The sequence below is a fragment of the Populus alba genome, chromosome 1, assembly GCF_005239225.2.
Source record: "Populus alba chromosome 1, ASM523922v2, whole genome shotgun sequence".
Lineage (NCBI taxonomy): Eukaryota > Viridiplantae > Streptophyta > Magnoliopsida > Malpighiales > Salicaceae > Populus > Populus alba.
In genome coordinates, this window is record NC_133284.1 from 33,927,206 (window position 1) to 33,945,099 (window position 17,894).

At 30.8% G+C, this 17,894-nt stretch overlaps 1 protein-coding gene across 2 annotated transcripts; it reads left to right on the forward strand.

The window, feature by feature from the left end:
• Window positions 1–1,532: 1,532 nt before the first annotated feature.
• On the forward strand, window positions 1,533–5,289 carry LOC118055437 (cyclase-like protein 2). 2 transcript variants are annotated; one of them, XM_035067346.2, is made up of 7 exons: window positions 1,533–2,065; window positions 2,273–2,317; window positions 2,534–2,606; window positions 3,373–3,470; window positions 3,561–3,631; window positions 4,030–4,167; window positions 4,720–5,289. In XM_035067346.2, the coding sequence occupies exons 1-6, from the start codon at window positions 1,669–1,671 to the stop codon at window positions 4,153–4,155; spliced, it is 810 nt and encodes a 269-aa protein (XP_034923237.1). In that variant the 5' UTR covers window positions 1,533–1,668; the 3' UTR covers window positions 4,156–4,167; window positions 4,720–5,289. The 2 variants fall into 2 exon arrangements, with proteins under 2 accessions (XP_034923237.1, XP_034923235.1); XM_035067344.2 differs by having other exon boundaries at window positions 4,731–5,289.
• The last annotated feature ends 12,605 nt before the right edge of the window (window positions 5,290–17,894 follow it).

Consider the following 17,894-nt stretch of genomic DNA (forward strand, 5'->3'; position numbering starts at 1 on the left):
TTTTCCTTTTAATTACTATTTTATTTATTTTGAATAAGTTACAAAATTATAAATATTTTTCAATTTCACCCCCTTTTATCTTTTAATATTTTAAATTTGGTCCCCATTCTTTTTTTATTACTATTTCTTTTATTTTGAATAAGCTATAAAATTACTTTTTGTTTCCAATTTCATCCCTTTTTATTTTTTTAATTTTTCAATTTCTTTTTATTGCTATTTATTTTGTTTGGGATTATTGTTTAGATTTTGTTTTTTACAATTTCATCCTCTATGGGTGTTTTTTTTTATTAAATTTGATCCTTATTCTTTGTATTGCTATATTTTTTTTCTTTGGCAAGTTTTTTAAATTGATATTTTTTTCACGATTTTATCCTTAAAAATTAAATTGATTGTGAATTAAGCTTCTTGGTTGAAACCAGGTCTAGGATTTCTTGATTTATCTCAATTTCATCTTTTAATATTTAATCTATTTAAAATTGATCTTCCTATCTTTTCTTTTCTTTGCTATTGGGTTATTCTAATCTTGTGTCATGGTCGCAGGGTTGGTGGGTGAACTTAGGTTGACTCATTTTTGTTTTGTTTTTACAGGGTTAGTTTCTTGTTCATAACCAGAGTATTTGGTTTCAAAGTTTTACATGAATTGACTTTTTTTTGGATTCTTTTTAAAATTAATTTATTTTGATTTCATCATTCAACATTTAATTTATTAGAAATTGATCTTCATAATTTTTTTCCTTTTGTTTATATTAGGTAATCTTGATCATGTGCTCATAGTCGCAAGGTTTGCAAGTTAACCATGATTAACTCATATATTTTTTAGTTGTTTTTTCAATTTTTTTTTTTTGTTTTCATCCTTTAATATTAACTTCTTCATTAATTGAGCTTCATATTTTATTCACTTTGTTTTCAAACATGGTTATCTTGGTACCACGACTAGGTTAGAGATTTTGTAGCTTGACCTAGGGGGGCTGGGATTGATTTTTCTTGAACTTTTTTATTTACTTTTTTTTTTTAATTTTTGTGTTTCAAAATTTTATTTGCTAGAGATTGAGCTTCTAATGTTTTTCTTTTTATTTTTCTTTATGTAAAGTTATCATATTCTCATTTGATTTATTAATAATTGATCTTCAAATTTTTTTTCTTATATTTTTTTATGAAATTATTCTAATCTTATATCTATAGTTGTGAAGTTTTCGAGTTAACCTGATTTAACTGAATTTTTTTTTCTAGTTTCACTTATCAATATTTAGTTGTCTGGTAATCCAAGTAGATTCAAGTTAGGTTATTTTAATCTTTTTTTAATAATTTTTTTTTGTTTTATTTAGTATTATTGTATTTTTTTAATCATATTATTTAACCTCAATTTTTTTTTTAATATTTCTTTTTTCATTCAATTTTTTTATATATATAGACTGGCGGTCGAGAACGGGACACAAATCTAGTAACATCTAACACGGATTGGCTTGTCAAAATAATTAATGACATAAGGTTGTAGAAATAAAACACTATATGATTCAAAATATAATATAAAATATTATAAATAACTTGTAGCGTTGCTTCTTCTCTACAACCACTGGTATCCCCATCGTAATCTTTTAGATATATACAGTAACTTCAACTCAATTTTCGGTGATTTCAATTGTCATTTGAGTAGCTTAGGCCAAAGCCATGGCATCCCTCCTCTTGTTACTGCTCCTGTCTCCCCTCTCCACCACCGCAGCCTCCAGCGGGGCTTACCCCACCATCCCTGGCAGCATGGACACCTCTTTCCCCGCTTCACAAGACAGCAAACTTATCCCAATCAGGCGTGAGGTGTATGGTGATGGGAGAATATTTGACATAACCCACAGGTACACAAGCGACATGCCGTTCATGGGATCAGAAAATGGGCTGGGTCAGTTCCTGAGGCTCCCTGAAAGCATGAAGAATGGGTCCTTCGCCAACATATCGGAGATGAAGTTGATCACTCATACTGGCACACACGTTGATGCACCTGGGCATTACTATGATCATTACTTCGATGCTGGGTTTGATGTGGACACTCTTGACCTTGAAGTACTTAATGGTAATGATAATATTCTTATACTTACATATATAGTTGTGGTGTTTTGTTGGTTTAATCCTGTTTTTTCTTCTCTCTTGTTAATGGGCTTGTGGAAAGGAATAAGGTTTGTATGGTAGATGGAGAGTATATATGAGAACCTGATCGATCTTGATTTTTTTTTTCCAGAACACAAACTAATGAAATCTAGTCAAATTGTTGTTTCAATAGGTCCTGGGCTATTAATTGATGTTCCAAGGGGGACGAACATAACTGGTATGTTTTACACTTTGTTCTCTGTGCATATTTTATTGTATAAATACAAACTCAGAGAATTCTCAACCTTTTTCTACCGTAGTTTTATCAGCACTGGTTTTTCTTTCTTTTCTCAATGTCCTTTCTTCGGCTCTTTTACGGGTCAACAGTAGGTTTTTTTTTCTTCCTCTGTTTTTTTTCCAGGATTTATTCAACAGAATTGTCTATTTTGTACAGCTGAAGTTATGAAGTCCTTACATATTCCCAAAGGAGCTCGACGTGTTCTTTTCAGGACAGAAAATACCGACAGGTAATTCTACGTGGGTTGATGTATTTATTGGCTAGAAAAAGAAGTTTGATAACCAAATTAAAAAAATATAAAATTTTATATTAAAATGTGAAAGAATGAATAGTGAAGGCAATACACAATGAAAACACCACATCATTTAGATTATTGATAATTAAATTGTCAAGAAACTCTAATTGGATTAATTTTAAATATAAATAATTTTAATAGTAATAGTATACAAAACTGTTTAAATAATATACTAAATCAACCTCAACTAGATAGTAAAAGAATCTGAAAATAACAAAAAAAAAAATCCAAAAATAATAAGGAAGTAATGAAAATTCCAAAACATAAACTTCCAAGTGATAACTTGGACATGAAAACGACTTTAGCTGGTGCTAACTAGTTTATGTTATATAGGCCTGAGTATGTAGAATGTGCTTACAAAATTTCAGCTTCATTTAACATTTGAATTAAAAGTTATGCTCGTTTTTGTTATCTAACTGGTTTGATTAGTTCAAACGTTTTTTAGATTTATAACTGTGATCTGATCTGGTATATAAATTTACCTATTAAATGTTGTGCATGAATTGATACGCCTATTGAATGCTTTATATAGAAGGAATCATCTCATGCTTCAATCAAGGATAAAAAAAACTTCTTATGATTGCATCGATCCATAGCCTAAATGGAGCCTAAAAACTTCTTATGGCAAAACTTTCGATCAGTGTCATGAGTAAATGGGTCATAGCTATTTATTTACGCATCTGATAACTAAAAATTTCAGGCGACTTATGTTCAAAAATCAGTTTGATACAAGCTTTGTGGGATTTACAACGGATGGAGCAAAATGGTTGGTAGACAACACTGATATTAAGCTTGTTGGTAAGCTACTAACCTTCTTCAATCTAGCACTTCTGTTCTTTAGCTATGTTTTTCTCAAAACTTCTATGCATTTGTTCCTTTTCAATGTAGGAATTGATTACTTAGCTGTTGCTGCTTGGAGTGATTTGGTTCCAGCTCATCTTGTTCTTTTGGAAAGCAGGGTGAGACTAATGCAGTGTACAGTAATTAAATGATGTTTAATTTCGAGAAGCATGTTGGAGCACCTCTTCATGTTGATTAGAAGCGATTATTTAAGCTTTCTAGCCGTTTAATTTGGATTCTTCTGTTAAGCCACCTTCAGAATTTCGATAGTCTTCTCCGCTATACAGTAGAAAGTCACTTTCAATTTTTTGATGATTATAGAACTAAATTAATTAAGGTGCTATTATTGGTATCTAAGAGCTAAAAAGTTATTTTCTGTAGAAGCAATTGGCCTGATTTCGCTTTTTATCTCCTCATTAAAAAAAAGAACACAAAACAAGTTTAATTTTTTTGCACTCGAGGAAAAGACTCTGTTGGAAATCAACATCCAAAACTAAATTTGCTTGGTATGTTTCAGGAAATCATCATTGTGGAAGGCCTAAAACTCGATGACATCCAACCTGGTTTGTATTCTATCCATTGCTTGCCTTTAAGATTGCTCGGTGCAGAAGGATCACCTGCACGTTGCATTCTCATCAAATGATAACTTTATATTGTAAGTTTCTGGCATCTAAAGTACTGATTCCAAACTTGATCGTAAATTTGTGCCAGTGACATGTACATTTTTGTTTGTTTCATACACAAATAATGGATCTTTCTGAAATAAATTTTGTACCATGGCATATTAACTTTTATTTACTGCCTAATTTCTTGGAGAAAACTATGGTATCAGCCCAGGGAGGTATTGAGTAGAATAAGATGGTACTAATAGCCGACCATCCTTGTGCCTCCTAGGACTCTTGACCATGTTATAGATAAGACAATAATAATATATTTTGAGTTCTCTGTTTTACGATGTATGAATGTGCTTAATGCTATTAATAATTAGATATATCAAAATTAGCTTACCAAGAAATATACTTGTTATTAGCAGGGTTTATCGATTGTTGTCCAATGATAATAACAAGTTCGAAGGTGGCTTACAAATCTTAATTATCTTGTCTTTCGCTTGATTCCGAATTTTTTTGTCTGAATTGTCCACAAGACAACAACCAAAACTTACTACCAATGATTTATCCGACCACAAATCCTGCTTGATGACGAGTAGTTTGGTATCAGGAAAATGAAGCAAATCAGTGGTTTGTTCCGAATCTATTCTCCGAGCCAGCGAAGGACATCGACTAGTGTGCTATTTTACCGACAAAACCCGGTAGAGGAAGGATTGCTCAGGGCACAAAAAGAGAAACTGAAGCAATGAACCCATTGCAACCTGTTAAATATTTAAGAATTTGTTAACCTTTGGTGCATGCATGAAGCCATGAATCCATCGGGACATTTGTTTCGTTCTCTTTTGCATCTTGGCTGGCAGCTTCTCATCTCTCTGGATGCCTAGAAATGCAAGTGGCAACAGAAGTTACACGGCGGAAACCCCTCCTTTTTTCTTCTTTTTAAACAATCTCAGATTTAATTATTTTTAGGAGCCCAAATAATTATGAATATAGATGTGTAAGAGCTAAATTTCATAGTTTTATTTGTGCTTTCACCCCTCAATTTTTTTCTTCTGTGCCGACTACATATTTGTTGAAGGAACCATAGTGGATAGAAGAATGGATTTACAATTGTATCGAGATTTCAAGAGATAGTTATTGGGTCTCTTATAAGAGGCCTTGAGGTTTGACTGTAGTCTTCATTAGGGATAACAGCTGATACCAGGCATACGGCCTTAACAAAAGGGATTTTTTCTTTTCTAAATGTATTCATTTATCAAATGCTAATAGATCGACGTGTCCTTTGTTTATTTGTTAACTAGCCAATATTTGAGAATGAAAATACCAGTTTGTGTTGGTGTCGCAGTGACTGGAACACCCTTGTTCTCGGCTTAATCTAGGCCTAAGGTTCAGCCCAAATCCAACCCAATTAACTTAGGTTTTTAAAGAAAAAGTTGCTAAGAACATTGTTTTCTCTGTTCTTTTTTTCTTTTCTCTGTTGTGACTTTCCTCTTTTATTTAGAAAGGATTTCAGTTTTGAATTGAAGTGCTTGGTTCAAGAAAGATTGGAAAAACAAGTAACTATCTTCTTCTTTTGTTTTTTTTTTCAATTAAGGATTGATTGTGAAAGGATTTAAGAAGTGATTATTGTTTTAATGAGAAAATGATTCAAAGGATTGAATTAATGTATTAAAATGTTATCTGGCTTGAAACAAACTTATTTAATGTCTGGAATTATCGGTTATTGAGGAATAGATTGTGTTATTATGAAGTTTGCAAATTTAAAAATTGATAGATTGGGATTCCAGAGATCTTAATTAATTAATAGATTGGTTGGCTGAACTGGCCGATTGACCAACTAGTTGTTGCCAGTCAACTAGTTGGTTTATGATAGTGGTCAACCGGTTGGTTATTCCGATCGACCAGTTGACCCAATAATAGAGTTTTATCGGGTCTGTTAGGTTTGATTAGTTTGGGTAATGTTCGGGATCAATTGAGTGAATCCGTTCGACTTTATATTTACATTTTAGTCTCTAAGTTTAGAGTTTTTAATTTTTAATGTTACGTTTCTTCGAGTAATTTCTTTAAGTGTTTTCTATATTCGTTATAGGTTTTGCTAATATTTCTTTTAATGATCTTCAATAGTCTTCTATTTTGCATTCAATTGTCTTTTACTTTTATTTTCTAGATGAGTGAGATATTCTTTAATATGCATATAATATAAATAAATAAGTAAGCTGATTATATGATGAGTACAACTAGCTAATCTCTTAAATATTTATATATGCTGCTTTATTTTCTGAATACTCATTCATTCTTAAATTTACACTCGCATTATATTGAACTAAATTCTATTTGATATGATATATATTGCTTTGGTAATTATATGAGTATCTATTATGTCTTGATATTGATATACTTGTCAGTAACTATATGCTAACATGAAATACTTAGTTTATTTACACATATTATTGTGTATATCTAATTGGTGAGAGAGACCAAGGCGACTAATCCTTTCATAATGGTTATCTTCAAGTGTTATTTGATTATCTTTTGGTATCATTTCATCTTTGACAAGTATTTTATTGCTTTATGTTAATATATTTAGTATGTATATTTATATCAAAATATATTGATTTACAAAATATTAATACCTAAGATGTAATTCGTATGCATTATCCTAATATCTCTTGGTGAGAATAAAGAAGAAAACAATAAAATATAAAGAATATTTTTTTTAATATAAAAAAATGAGTATTATCTATCCATCTAATTAATATGCGCGTAGAGCTGACCAATTTCAGGGCCTATCCTAAGTAACAGTGTAGCAAGTATCAAAAATAATAAAAATACCACAACTGTTCACTTCAATTTCACACTAAAGAACATAGATTTAAGACCCGGTTTGGTGGTTGACCTGGTCAAAATTTCAGGTTTTGATTGGGTTATCAGGTCGGCTGAGTCAAGAAAAATTTTTAAAAAATCAAAACGACATCGTTTTAGTAAAAAAAAATAAAAATCAACGGATTTATAGCCGGGTCTTGCCGAATCAATCAGGTCGCTGAGTCAATCTGCTAGATCAACCGGATCATGTTAAATTTTTTCTTTTCCTGTTTTTTTTTTTTTTAATCCAGTTTGATTGTAACCCCAAATCAACTAAATTTTAGATTGATGTACCAGGTGAGGCAGAATTTAAAAACTATGCTAAAGAGTCAAGGAGACACGAGCAACCAGACACGAGCAACACGGAACTCCATACACGGAGACTGAAGCTTGGAACTAAAAAAAATGCCGTTCCCGATCTGATAAGGAAGCCATATAAAAAGACTTGTTTAGTTATGATAAAAAATCATATAAAAATATTTGTTCAATACAAGTTGATCATTGGTCGGTTCTCGAATTTAGAAAAAAAGAAATAGTTCTTCTGATCAAGGCACTCCCAGTAACTATTTGATAATAAAACAGAGCTATGACTACTACTCTATGAGACTGTGATATGATGCGATATAATGTTTTTTTTAAAAATATATTGAAATAATTTATTTTTATTTTTATACTGACAAATCAAAATCATAAAAATACATTTAAAAAAATGACACAAGAGACACCTTATATGTATGATTTTTCAGCTTGGCGTATAGGCACAGAAACAAGCTTCCTTAAAGAAACTCCAAAGAAAAGAGAGAAAGATCCATTTCGTTGCAATAGTGATGCTGATACCAAATTATAAAATCACGGTTTCCAAATTCATATATAACCATAAGAAGTGTTGGAAAAATCCAAGAATAAACCATCTAATAAGTGATAAAAACTTATAATTAAAAAGTTTATTCTTCTTATAATTTCAAGTTTAAACTTTGTAGTTATTAATATATTGGTTATTGGAGGCTTATATAACTATTAATTTTAGGGTTTGTGAGATTAATTGAATTACGCGTAAGCTGGTTTGGACACTCATATTAATAATAATAAAAATCTAAAAACATGACGCTCGCTCCATCATACACATAGTTTGTTATATGGATAATATAATTAAAATAAAATTTATTTCTTGAAAGGATTACATTTTTATGTAGATTAATCTCATAATCTACAAAGCAAACCCAGTTAAAGCCCATTATGACCGTTGTGGGTACGTATTCAAGATGGCAAGCCATGTGAGCATCTTTTTGTAAGAAGTAGGTAAAATAAACCCGGTCAAAACCGATATGAATCTAGATAAAAAAGATAGAAGGTGATGTTGGCCATGTTTTTTTGCAAAGAAAAAGTATAATCGTTGTGGATTTCTTGAACATCAAAAACAAAAGAATGTAGGCCATTGGGGACAAGTTGATGGTGTCATTAAACTTGTCATAGTAGGTCAAATCATAAAATTTTCTACTTGGTTTTTTACATATAATTTGGGCTTGAAATTAAATATATAAAAATTGCTAAGAAGTAACCAAATTGATTTAACAAGATCAAAGATAATAATTTGAAAGAATAATAAAAACATGGGTTATTTTTTTTAAAAAAAAAGTGGAGTGGCATTTGTATTAATATTAAAATAAATACACATTATATCATCCTCGTTAAAACTGAATTTAACATTAAATTCATAACCTGTGTTTATGGACATGTTAGAAGTCGGTCCCCTATTTTCTTTTCTCTTCCCTTATCCTCATCTTAGTCAAGCCTTTAATGGGTTTGGGGTGGAATTGAATATGGGTCTAAATTGAAGAGCTATTTAATAATTAGAGATTCAATTAAAAAAAAATTAATTTAGTTTTAATTGAATTTAGAACTCATCAATTGAAGGTTTAATATGGAAGCATGGACTAAATTAAACAAATTATCTAGAAAGCATGGGGAGCAGATATCACACATGTCTACACGTGGAAAGAAATTCTTACCTGATTATGTTTATTTGTAATTTGTTTTTTTATAGAGATTGAATTTATTTTTAAAAATAAAATATTTATTTTTTTGATAATATTTATAATATATTCGGTCTTGTATAATTTTTCGTGAAATAAATGCTGACACTATCGATAATAGTATTTTGTTAGTTCTTGCTCCCATGAGCACATCAACTATTTACCATTTGAAGTACTCTGTAGCAAATTTCTCCGAGGTGTCCCAGGACCAACTGTCTTCATGCAATTTATTTGACGTCCAGTCTCGTGTGATTCAGAGACGATCCGGGTTTTGGACTTTGCTAGCAATTATTGCATTGTTCATCCTGTGTGTAAATTATTGTTTTTTTAATTTGATTCTATTTTATTTCCATGCATTACATACTTTTTTTTTAATAGAAATTCACGTGCAATTGAATAAAATTTGTTGGCTAAAGATGAAATTGAAATATTGTGTACCGAAATAAAAAAGACATCATAAATGAGTGATGAATTTAAAGTTAATGTAAAATGTTTTATTTGGTCCTCATATTTTAAAAACTATAAATAACCGGTATCTTAGTATTTTATCAATTCTATTTTGGTATAAAAATTTATTATTATTATTATTTTAATCTGAGTTGAAAGAGGTAGAGAAAGAGATTGTTGGATTTCGGTGTAAAGAAAAAAAATATCATTAGTGTCAATTTAAGCCACCAAAATAGTCGATTTTTTGTATCAAATAGTTTTATTTAATGAAGGAAATTCATATTAAGTGATTTCTTATCTTGAATTGCCTAAAAAAAAAACAAATCTGAGCTCTGAGAATGTTTTAGCTTCAAGTTGATTTTGGATTTCATGATTTCAAAAAATAATTAAAAATGAGCTTTTAATTCAAAGAACCTTCTGGCCTAATTTTTTAACCACCATGATGATTGGATTCTGGGGTGATCAGATTCTGAAAAAGTTAGATGATACATCATTTGATTTTTTTTTCAAAAAAAAAAAAAGAAAAACGACATGTCATTCAATCCAAATATAGCATGAAAAAAAAGGGTTCATAAGCACAAGCCCTAACAAATAGGCCAAATGGGCTGGCCTAGCCTTTTTTTTAAAAAAAAAAAATTAAAGCTTTTTTTTTTATTATTCATAATATTTATTTATTTATATTTAGATTCATACTCCTTCTTTTTTATTGTGTTTATTGAACATCTTTTTTAAATGATGATTATATATATATATAAAAGTGTGTGTTAAGTATACATTCAAGAGGAAAAAATACATTATTTAACACGTTTAAGTCTATGACCCAGATCACAGATTTGACAAGTTAAGCTACAACATCAAGGCTATATTTTTTTTTAATTTGCTTTTTTTTATTGATATGGTTTTTTAATGTCTTTTTTTTAAAAAAATCAATTAATATCACTCATCTACGATTAAAAAAAATATATTTATTGATTTGTTTTAATTTACTTATTTAACTTTTTTTGGATAGATATTTTTATAAAATTATTTTGTGTGTGTTTAATTTTGAAGTGATTTTTTTATTTGTATATAATTTCTTTTAGTCTTTTGTATAGATGAATTTTATTTTTTAAAACAAAAAAAATCAAATAATTTTTTATAATATGTACAGCCATGCATAATATTTTTATTCTTTTTATTTTATTCAAATGATTTAATATATGTGTTTATTTCTATTATTGTTTTATTGGATAAAAACATTATTTTAATTGACAAAATCTAGCAAACACAACTAAGTAAATATCTCATTTTGCGACGTTGAAAATCTTAATTTACATCTTTTTTTTTCAATTTTATTTTTAGTTAGTATTAATGAGTTTTTTTCAATTTATTAATACATGTAGTTCTTGATTTATTTAATCTCACACACACACACACAGTAAAGGCGCTAATGTGGTGTGGGCTGCTTGTTATATTGGCCTACAAGGGCACTGCATCGCAAGAAACAGAAGAGTGGAGTTTGCATCTTTAATAATTCTGCAGAGAAGGTACTGTCAATTATGTGTAAGAAATAAATTTGACATGGACCAGAGGAAAAGCCAGATAGGGATGAAAGAAGGTTAATTCAGGTGTTACCGCAAACCAAGAGCATCTCTAAACTGTCAGTCCATCTGAAAGCCAGGAATGTTGGGATAGCGTGTTCTTGGTTCATGAGCTGCTCGGAGATTCCTCTAATATGGATGTTATCATCTCGAAGCACCATTAATGCAGTTTGTCGAGAGGCATGTCTTCAATTAGAAGGTCAATTTCACTCTAGTAAAATACAAATCTGTGGATTTGTCATAATTCAATGGTAACTGGTTGCAAGATGTAACTCGCTGGCGGACGAACACTGCATTTTAATGGCTACTGGTCCTCTCCCATCTGTATTGCTGTCAATTCATTTGGAGTATTTGCGGGCATTATCTCTCGAAAATGGTTTCATCAAATCAATTGACAGCGTTTGTGGGCATTCTCTCTTGAAAAAGGTTTATTCGAAATTAAGATGTATACAGTGATGCACGTTTTGGAGGGGAGGGAATAGGGAGAAGGGACCATCGGAGTTGGCTTTTGGTTGCGTCCAAAAACCTTACAGGACAGCAAGAACTCCTCCTCCGGTCCTCCCTCCCTTGAAAAATCCTGATGGTAGAAGTTGGGTCACCTTTACCCTGCCAAAAGATACTCCAAATCTTTGCCTGAGAGAGCAGACATGCTTGCAGTATAGCAACCAAGTTTCACAGGTTTGAGACATCAAACAATCCTGTTGCCTTTTCCACTGTCCATGAAAAGAGACTCTTGAGGCGTGCAGCAAAACCACACAGCTTTAGATGCCATGACGTGTACGGCATTAAATGACGAAGCTCTTTTCTGGAATTAAAAGGGGATTTTTAGTTTAATGATTATAGGATACAAAAATCGCTACATTATTAGAAATTTTAATGGTTTATGACAATCTAAATAGGATAACTAGTAATGTACAGAGAAAATATATTACCTCTACTATATTTTATTTAAAATAAATTGTATTATTGATTAATTGTTTTTCTAGATCATGTTTTTATTTATTGGTTTTCTTTTAGATATAAGACCAATTTCTTTTCAAGAAAAAACTTTTATCTTATTAGATTATATCCTAATTATTTTAAGGGCCAGATTTAACGTTTTTATTTTTTATTTTATATCTTTCATATTCGAGAGTATACTTTACAATGTAATTTTGTATCCCTCGAGTATTAAAATCTATATCTAAAGCCTAATACTTTAAATAATAAAGTAATAATTGTTGTGGGATTTTTGGTATTTTGATCAAACCGTAACGGATAATCATAAATCGATTACGATATCTATTTTTCATTTTTAAAAATATGATAAAATTGTGATTTTATATTTTTTAAAAAAATATACATGAGAACCTTTAAGATTTGACCGTATGCACTAAAACATATATTTTTTGTGTTTTTTGAAATGAGGTTTTTGGAATTTTATCATGTTGCTAATTTTTATTGTTATTGTTGTTATTATTATTATTAAAAAAAAGATAAATTTTTGGGGGACATTCAAAAATGGATATGACATAAGACAATTAGTTTTTCTTTCCTCCTAGAGAATAGAGAATGTTATTATCGGATCCATCTATCTTCTCATTCAACCTACCATAGGACGAGCTGCTAGCCACAACATTGGCCTCACCATTATTTCCCTATTGAATGCTACTTGCCCACTTCCCATTTAACATCTAAATACTAGAAAGTTAAATGTATGGTGGGGAGGGAAATTATGGTCCCACTGAATTTATATATTCATTAAGGACCCCCTTACCTTAGATTTTTTTTTTTATAACCCGGGGTGTCCGGGCCAGCTTACACGCACCACAACTAATCCCCGGACTCACTGAACATCCTGCAAGCCCAGTAAACAGGTAAGACACCGCGAGAATGATAGGCGTGCACAAGCAAGACTTAAACCTTGATGCAGAAAAAGAACACAAGATATTTTCACCACTGGGTTACAATTGAACAGCTTATATGATGCCCGAACCATAGCTGTCTCCAGGCTAGGCAAAACAGACCTGATGGTTTAAAACAATTATGCTCAGTTCATTATTAGTAGGTTATTTTTTTATTTATAATTTGGTATTTATTAGACCAACTTTTGTGCATCAAACAAACGCAATGCAAGCTTATTAGCTTCCATTCAAAACTTAAATAAAATACACACATTTTCGATTTTGATTCGAACGTCTGTAGATCTCATTTAATAAAATTAGATGAAGGCCCCCAATTCTGACATAAAAGGGACAAGACATTGAAATCTCAATTTAACAAGAATTTGTTTAACACAGTGAGTCGTAACTTTTATGATATTTACTGCTCGGACCCCGGAATTGATGTTGATGATGGTCCACGCTTCGTAATTGGCTGGGCTAGTTTTTTTTTTTTTTATGGAAAAAAGATAATAAAAATTTATGTGACACTAATATTTTTTAAGAAACAAGAAAAATCTATGATTTAGATAATCGAAAGATATTGCATGAGCTATCACAGCATTAACATGAAAAGCAAGCAAAAAAAAAACATCATAAAAGGATCGTCATATGCTTACACTTAACCAATTAATTAAATTCAATTCAAAAACAAAATTTCTTTTAAAAAACCTAAGATTATCCATGTCATTTTAATAACGACTAAAAATCCTATAGAAAGTGGGATAAAAAAAAAAAAAAAGAGAAAAGCAAAACATATTGGGGGATATAACTAAAAAAATAAGGCTTAAAAAAAAAAATTAAGCAAACACAAGTAAACATTTTAAATGCAGGTTAATTTTTTAAACCCTTAATCCATTAAATTCTAGACTCAATCTCAACCAAGAAGCTAAACATCTTACCAATTTAATGTTTAATGATGAAATCAATTAATTTAATTTAATTTAAAAAATCTTTTTGAAGAAGCTAAATTTAACAAAGATAAAAGAAAAAAAAAACTCAAGGCACCCCATATTATTTTTAAAATGATTGAGAAATCCCATAGAAAGTGAAAGAAATATTAGAGGATGAAACAAAAAAAAAAAATTTAAAAAGAGAGAAAAATAAGAAAACTTGGGTGAATCTTGTAAACTCGAGTTAATCTATCAAACCAGCAATTCGTTAAATTCCAGACTTAGGTTAAACCATGAAGGTAAACACCCTACCAATTAAATATTGAAGGATGAAATTATATAAAAAAAATAAAATCAAGGTAAAAAAATAATAAAAATAAGGATCAAATTTGATAGGAGAAAAAACTTAAAAAGAGTGATTGTTAAAAAAAAAATCTTAAATAAAATAAATATCAATTAAAAGAGTTGAGACCAAATATGATAGATAAAAAAAAATTATGAGGGATAAAATTGAAAAATATTTTTAATTTCATAAATTATTCTAAATAAATCATAGTTGAAGGGTTGATTTGGAACATTAGAAGGCCAACATGAAAATCAAGGTAGAAAGAAGGGGAGTCATGTGCACCAAACTAGAGATAAAGAGGGGTCATCAAAACATTGCAGTCACTACCCTAAAAATAAGTTTTCGGTTATTGAAAGACACCGCATGCATTATCCAAAACCCATGATCATTGTTCATGTGCCTCAAGTTTTTTTAAAATATTTTTTTAATTTAAAAAATGATGATATCACCTTTAATGGAACCCAAGAATTACAAAACAACCAAATTTAAAAGACTAAAGCATCCCTAAACCGAAGAGCAATTTGTTTTTTTAATTCAAAGGATAATGAAGTAATTTAACCTTATTTAAATTAAGTAAGAGACCAAAAACCCCTGAATGCTAATTCCAAGGTTAAGCCCAATGCCTGAATAATAAAAGACCGATATGCCAATAAATTTGGTAATGATCATTGGGTCTTATGAAAATAACAATGATACCCTTGGAATGAGAGGCACAATGGTAAATAAATAAAAAATCCATCTATAGTAATTTGTGTACTACCATGTGTTTTCACAAAAGCTATGAGTTTGTTTTTAATTTAATTTTAATATGAAGATCTCTTTCTTATTACATTGAATAAATGGACTGTATAGAATGGTTTATTGCAAATGGATTGAGTTTTTGGCATCACCTCGGATGGTGACAGCTGGAAATAAGATCTCTCTGTATCTCTTTGGATGCCAAATGGGTAGAGTATAATTAAAGGGGAAAATAACAAAAATAATGTAAGCACAATTACTTGATTCACGAAATGGACGTGCAATGTAAGACAGCTGACTCTGCTTCTCTGGGGCCTCTGCTGTGATCTCTTTAGGGGCCATAGTTCTCAGGAAACCATCTGTTTCTTTGGGGACCATTTTTGTGGATATAAGCTCCCTGAGAGTTTGAATTAATGTCTTCTTTCCATTACCTTATGGGGCGCAACAATTACAGAGGCAGCAGAACCTTCTATTCTATCCTATCACAAGAAAAATGCTCTCCTTTCTTAAATATTTCACACCACAATTCTTTCTGCTCGGAGAGATGGCTCGTCTTGTCAGCGGAAATGAAAACCATCGGTTCTTATTTTATTTCGTCACATCATATAATAAAATATATGATTTTAGGACTATTTTCGGGCGTGATTTTGTACCACATTAGTATTACAGGTTCATATGGTCTGGGTTTCAGTCACATCGATCCCTATGGTTCCAAGAAAGGTAATCCAATTATTGATACTTGGACTCAAGAAAAACAGTAACCGAAGCAGATAGATATTTGTTCTTGGAAACAGTTCTTTGCGTTGATGCAGCTGGGCAAGTTCATAACATTTTGATGCAGTTTCAGACAGTCAAGAGAGCCATTGATTGTCCATGAACAGGGGCAGTGCTGCCCAAGAAAACAGTTTCCATCTTCTCTAAATAGATATAAAAACAACACATCTAGGATCTAGCTGTAGAGATAGCCCAGGCATGGGGAGGGAGAGGCCCCCACATCTCTCTGGTCCTGATCTCTCTTTTATCGTCCTGTAAACTTTACAGCTGTGGACAAGAAAAGCGTAGAAGAAAAATTACGTGAAGATTTTCGGTCCAAATACGATTTATTAATAAACAATAACAAGGGAAGACCAGGTCAAAAGAAAGTTTAAGATCGCAATGGTAAAGCCATCGCCATTATCACATTATTCTGCAATTATTGGTGTAGGGACAGACTGGCCTCGCAACCTTTGGACCTCGAGAGCAAGCTGTTTCCCTTTGAAAAAACAACCTCCTCTCTCCCTCCCTGCCTCCCTCTCTCTCTCTAGAATCACGAGCACTAGGCATGCACATCTACTTCTGAGCTAGCTAACCTCTCCCTCTCCCTCTCCCTCTCCCTCTCTCTCCCCCTCTCTCTCTCTAGAATCACGAGCACTAGGCAAGCACTTATGAGCTAGCTAACATCTACACTCTACTAACCTTAAAGCGGAGAAACCAAAAAGAAAAGGGCAACAAGACAGCTCTCCACGACATGAAAGATATTGTCTCCCAAATTCAAAATCTCCCACCATTAACCTTTTTAGTTTTTACCTTTTATAGATTAGTAGTTGAGTGCCTCTTCCATCAAACTACTACAAACCAAAACCTTTTTCTGTCCTCTAGTATTTTCTTTCGTGACAAGACTTCTTGTTTTCTTTGCTCAGTTGGCATTGCTTGTGACAGGGTTTATGCAGAAAAATCTATGGATCTTGTAATTTCTCGAACTCACTGTAGGATCTCTGACGTGATTAACAGTTTTTAAAAATAATTTAGATATTTTTAATTAATCTAATATTAAAATTAAAAATAAAAAAAATTGACATGAGTAATTAAAATAAGCTCATCAAATCCATGAGATAGGTTATGAAATTAAAATAATTTTTATAAAAAATAAAAAATATATATAGATTTAAAATAATAAAAAAAAACCAACAAAAAAAAAATATTACAATGAATAATATTTTTCATATTTTTGCAAGATATATAACAAAAATATTTTTGTAAGAGAAATAATAAAATAACATTTTGTTTAACACTCCCCTTGCGAGCATATAAAACAAGTATCGAAAAATTAAAATATATATTTTTTTAATTTTAGCTTTCAAGTATTTTTATTAGAGATGCTCTAAAATTATTATTCATACATATCTTACAAAAATGACAAAACACTATTAATTACAATAAAATAGCGTCTTCTATTTTATTAGAAGTACTCTTAAGTCTTAACAAACAGTTATATTTTCACTTCAAAAAATTTTATTATCATTTAGAAGTACTCTTCTAAATGATTTTTTTTCATTAAAGTACATATAAACAAAAAAAAATTATATTATCTTTTCAGGTGATCTCATAATATACAAAGGGAAACGATACTCTTTTATAATATTATAATTAAAAAAATTGAAGTTATTGATAATTAATTTTTATTTTATTGGAAAAGATATCGAGCTGTATCACATTATTTTCTTCATATTTCACATGGGTTAGTTGCAGCATATCAGCCTTGTTTTCTTTCAAATTCTCACGATGGTATGGAAAATGCTTTCCTTTGAATTCTTCTCCTCTTTTTATTTTTTATTTTTTATTTTTTATGGAAGAGAATACCACTAATAACAAATATCCATTAATTGTGCATTTTACGGACAATGTCTTATGGAAGGATCATGTCTAATGAAATGAGATACGTGGACACTTAGCCACCAATCCACACTGTCAGCATTGTCAAAATGAGTTGGAAACCATATTGCTTCCGTTGAGGGACTGCTCGCTTGCTGGTGTTCCTTTTTTTAAAGCTAGACAGAACTAGTTTTTTTGTTGTGGATATGGGGCCATGGCTAATTAGCAACCTGTCTGCAAGACACGTCACCGAGGAGGGAAACCCATGGTCCGTTGTTTTTGGTGCAGTGGTGTGGCTTATTTTTTTTGTACCTATTTGTTTATT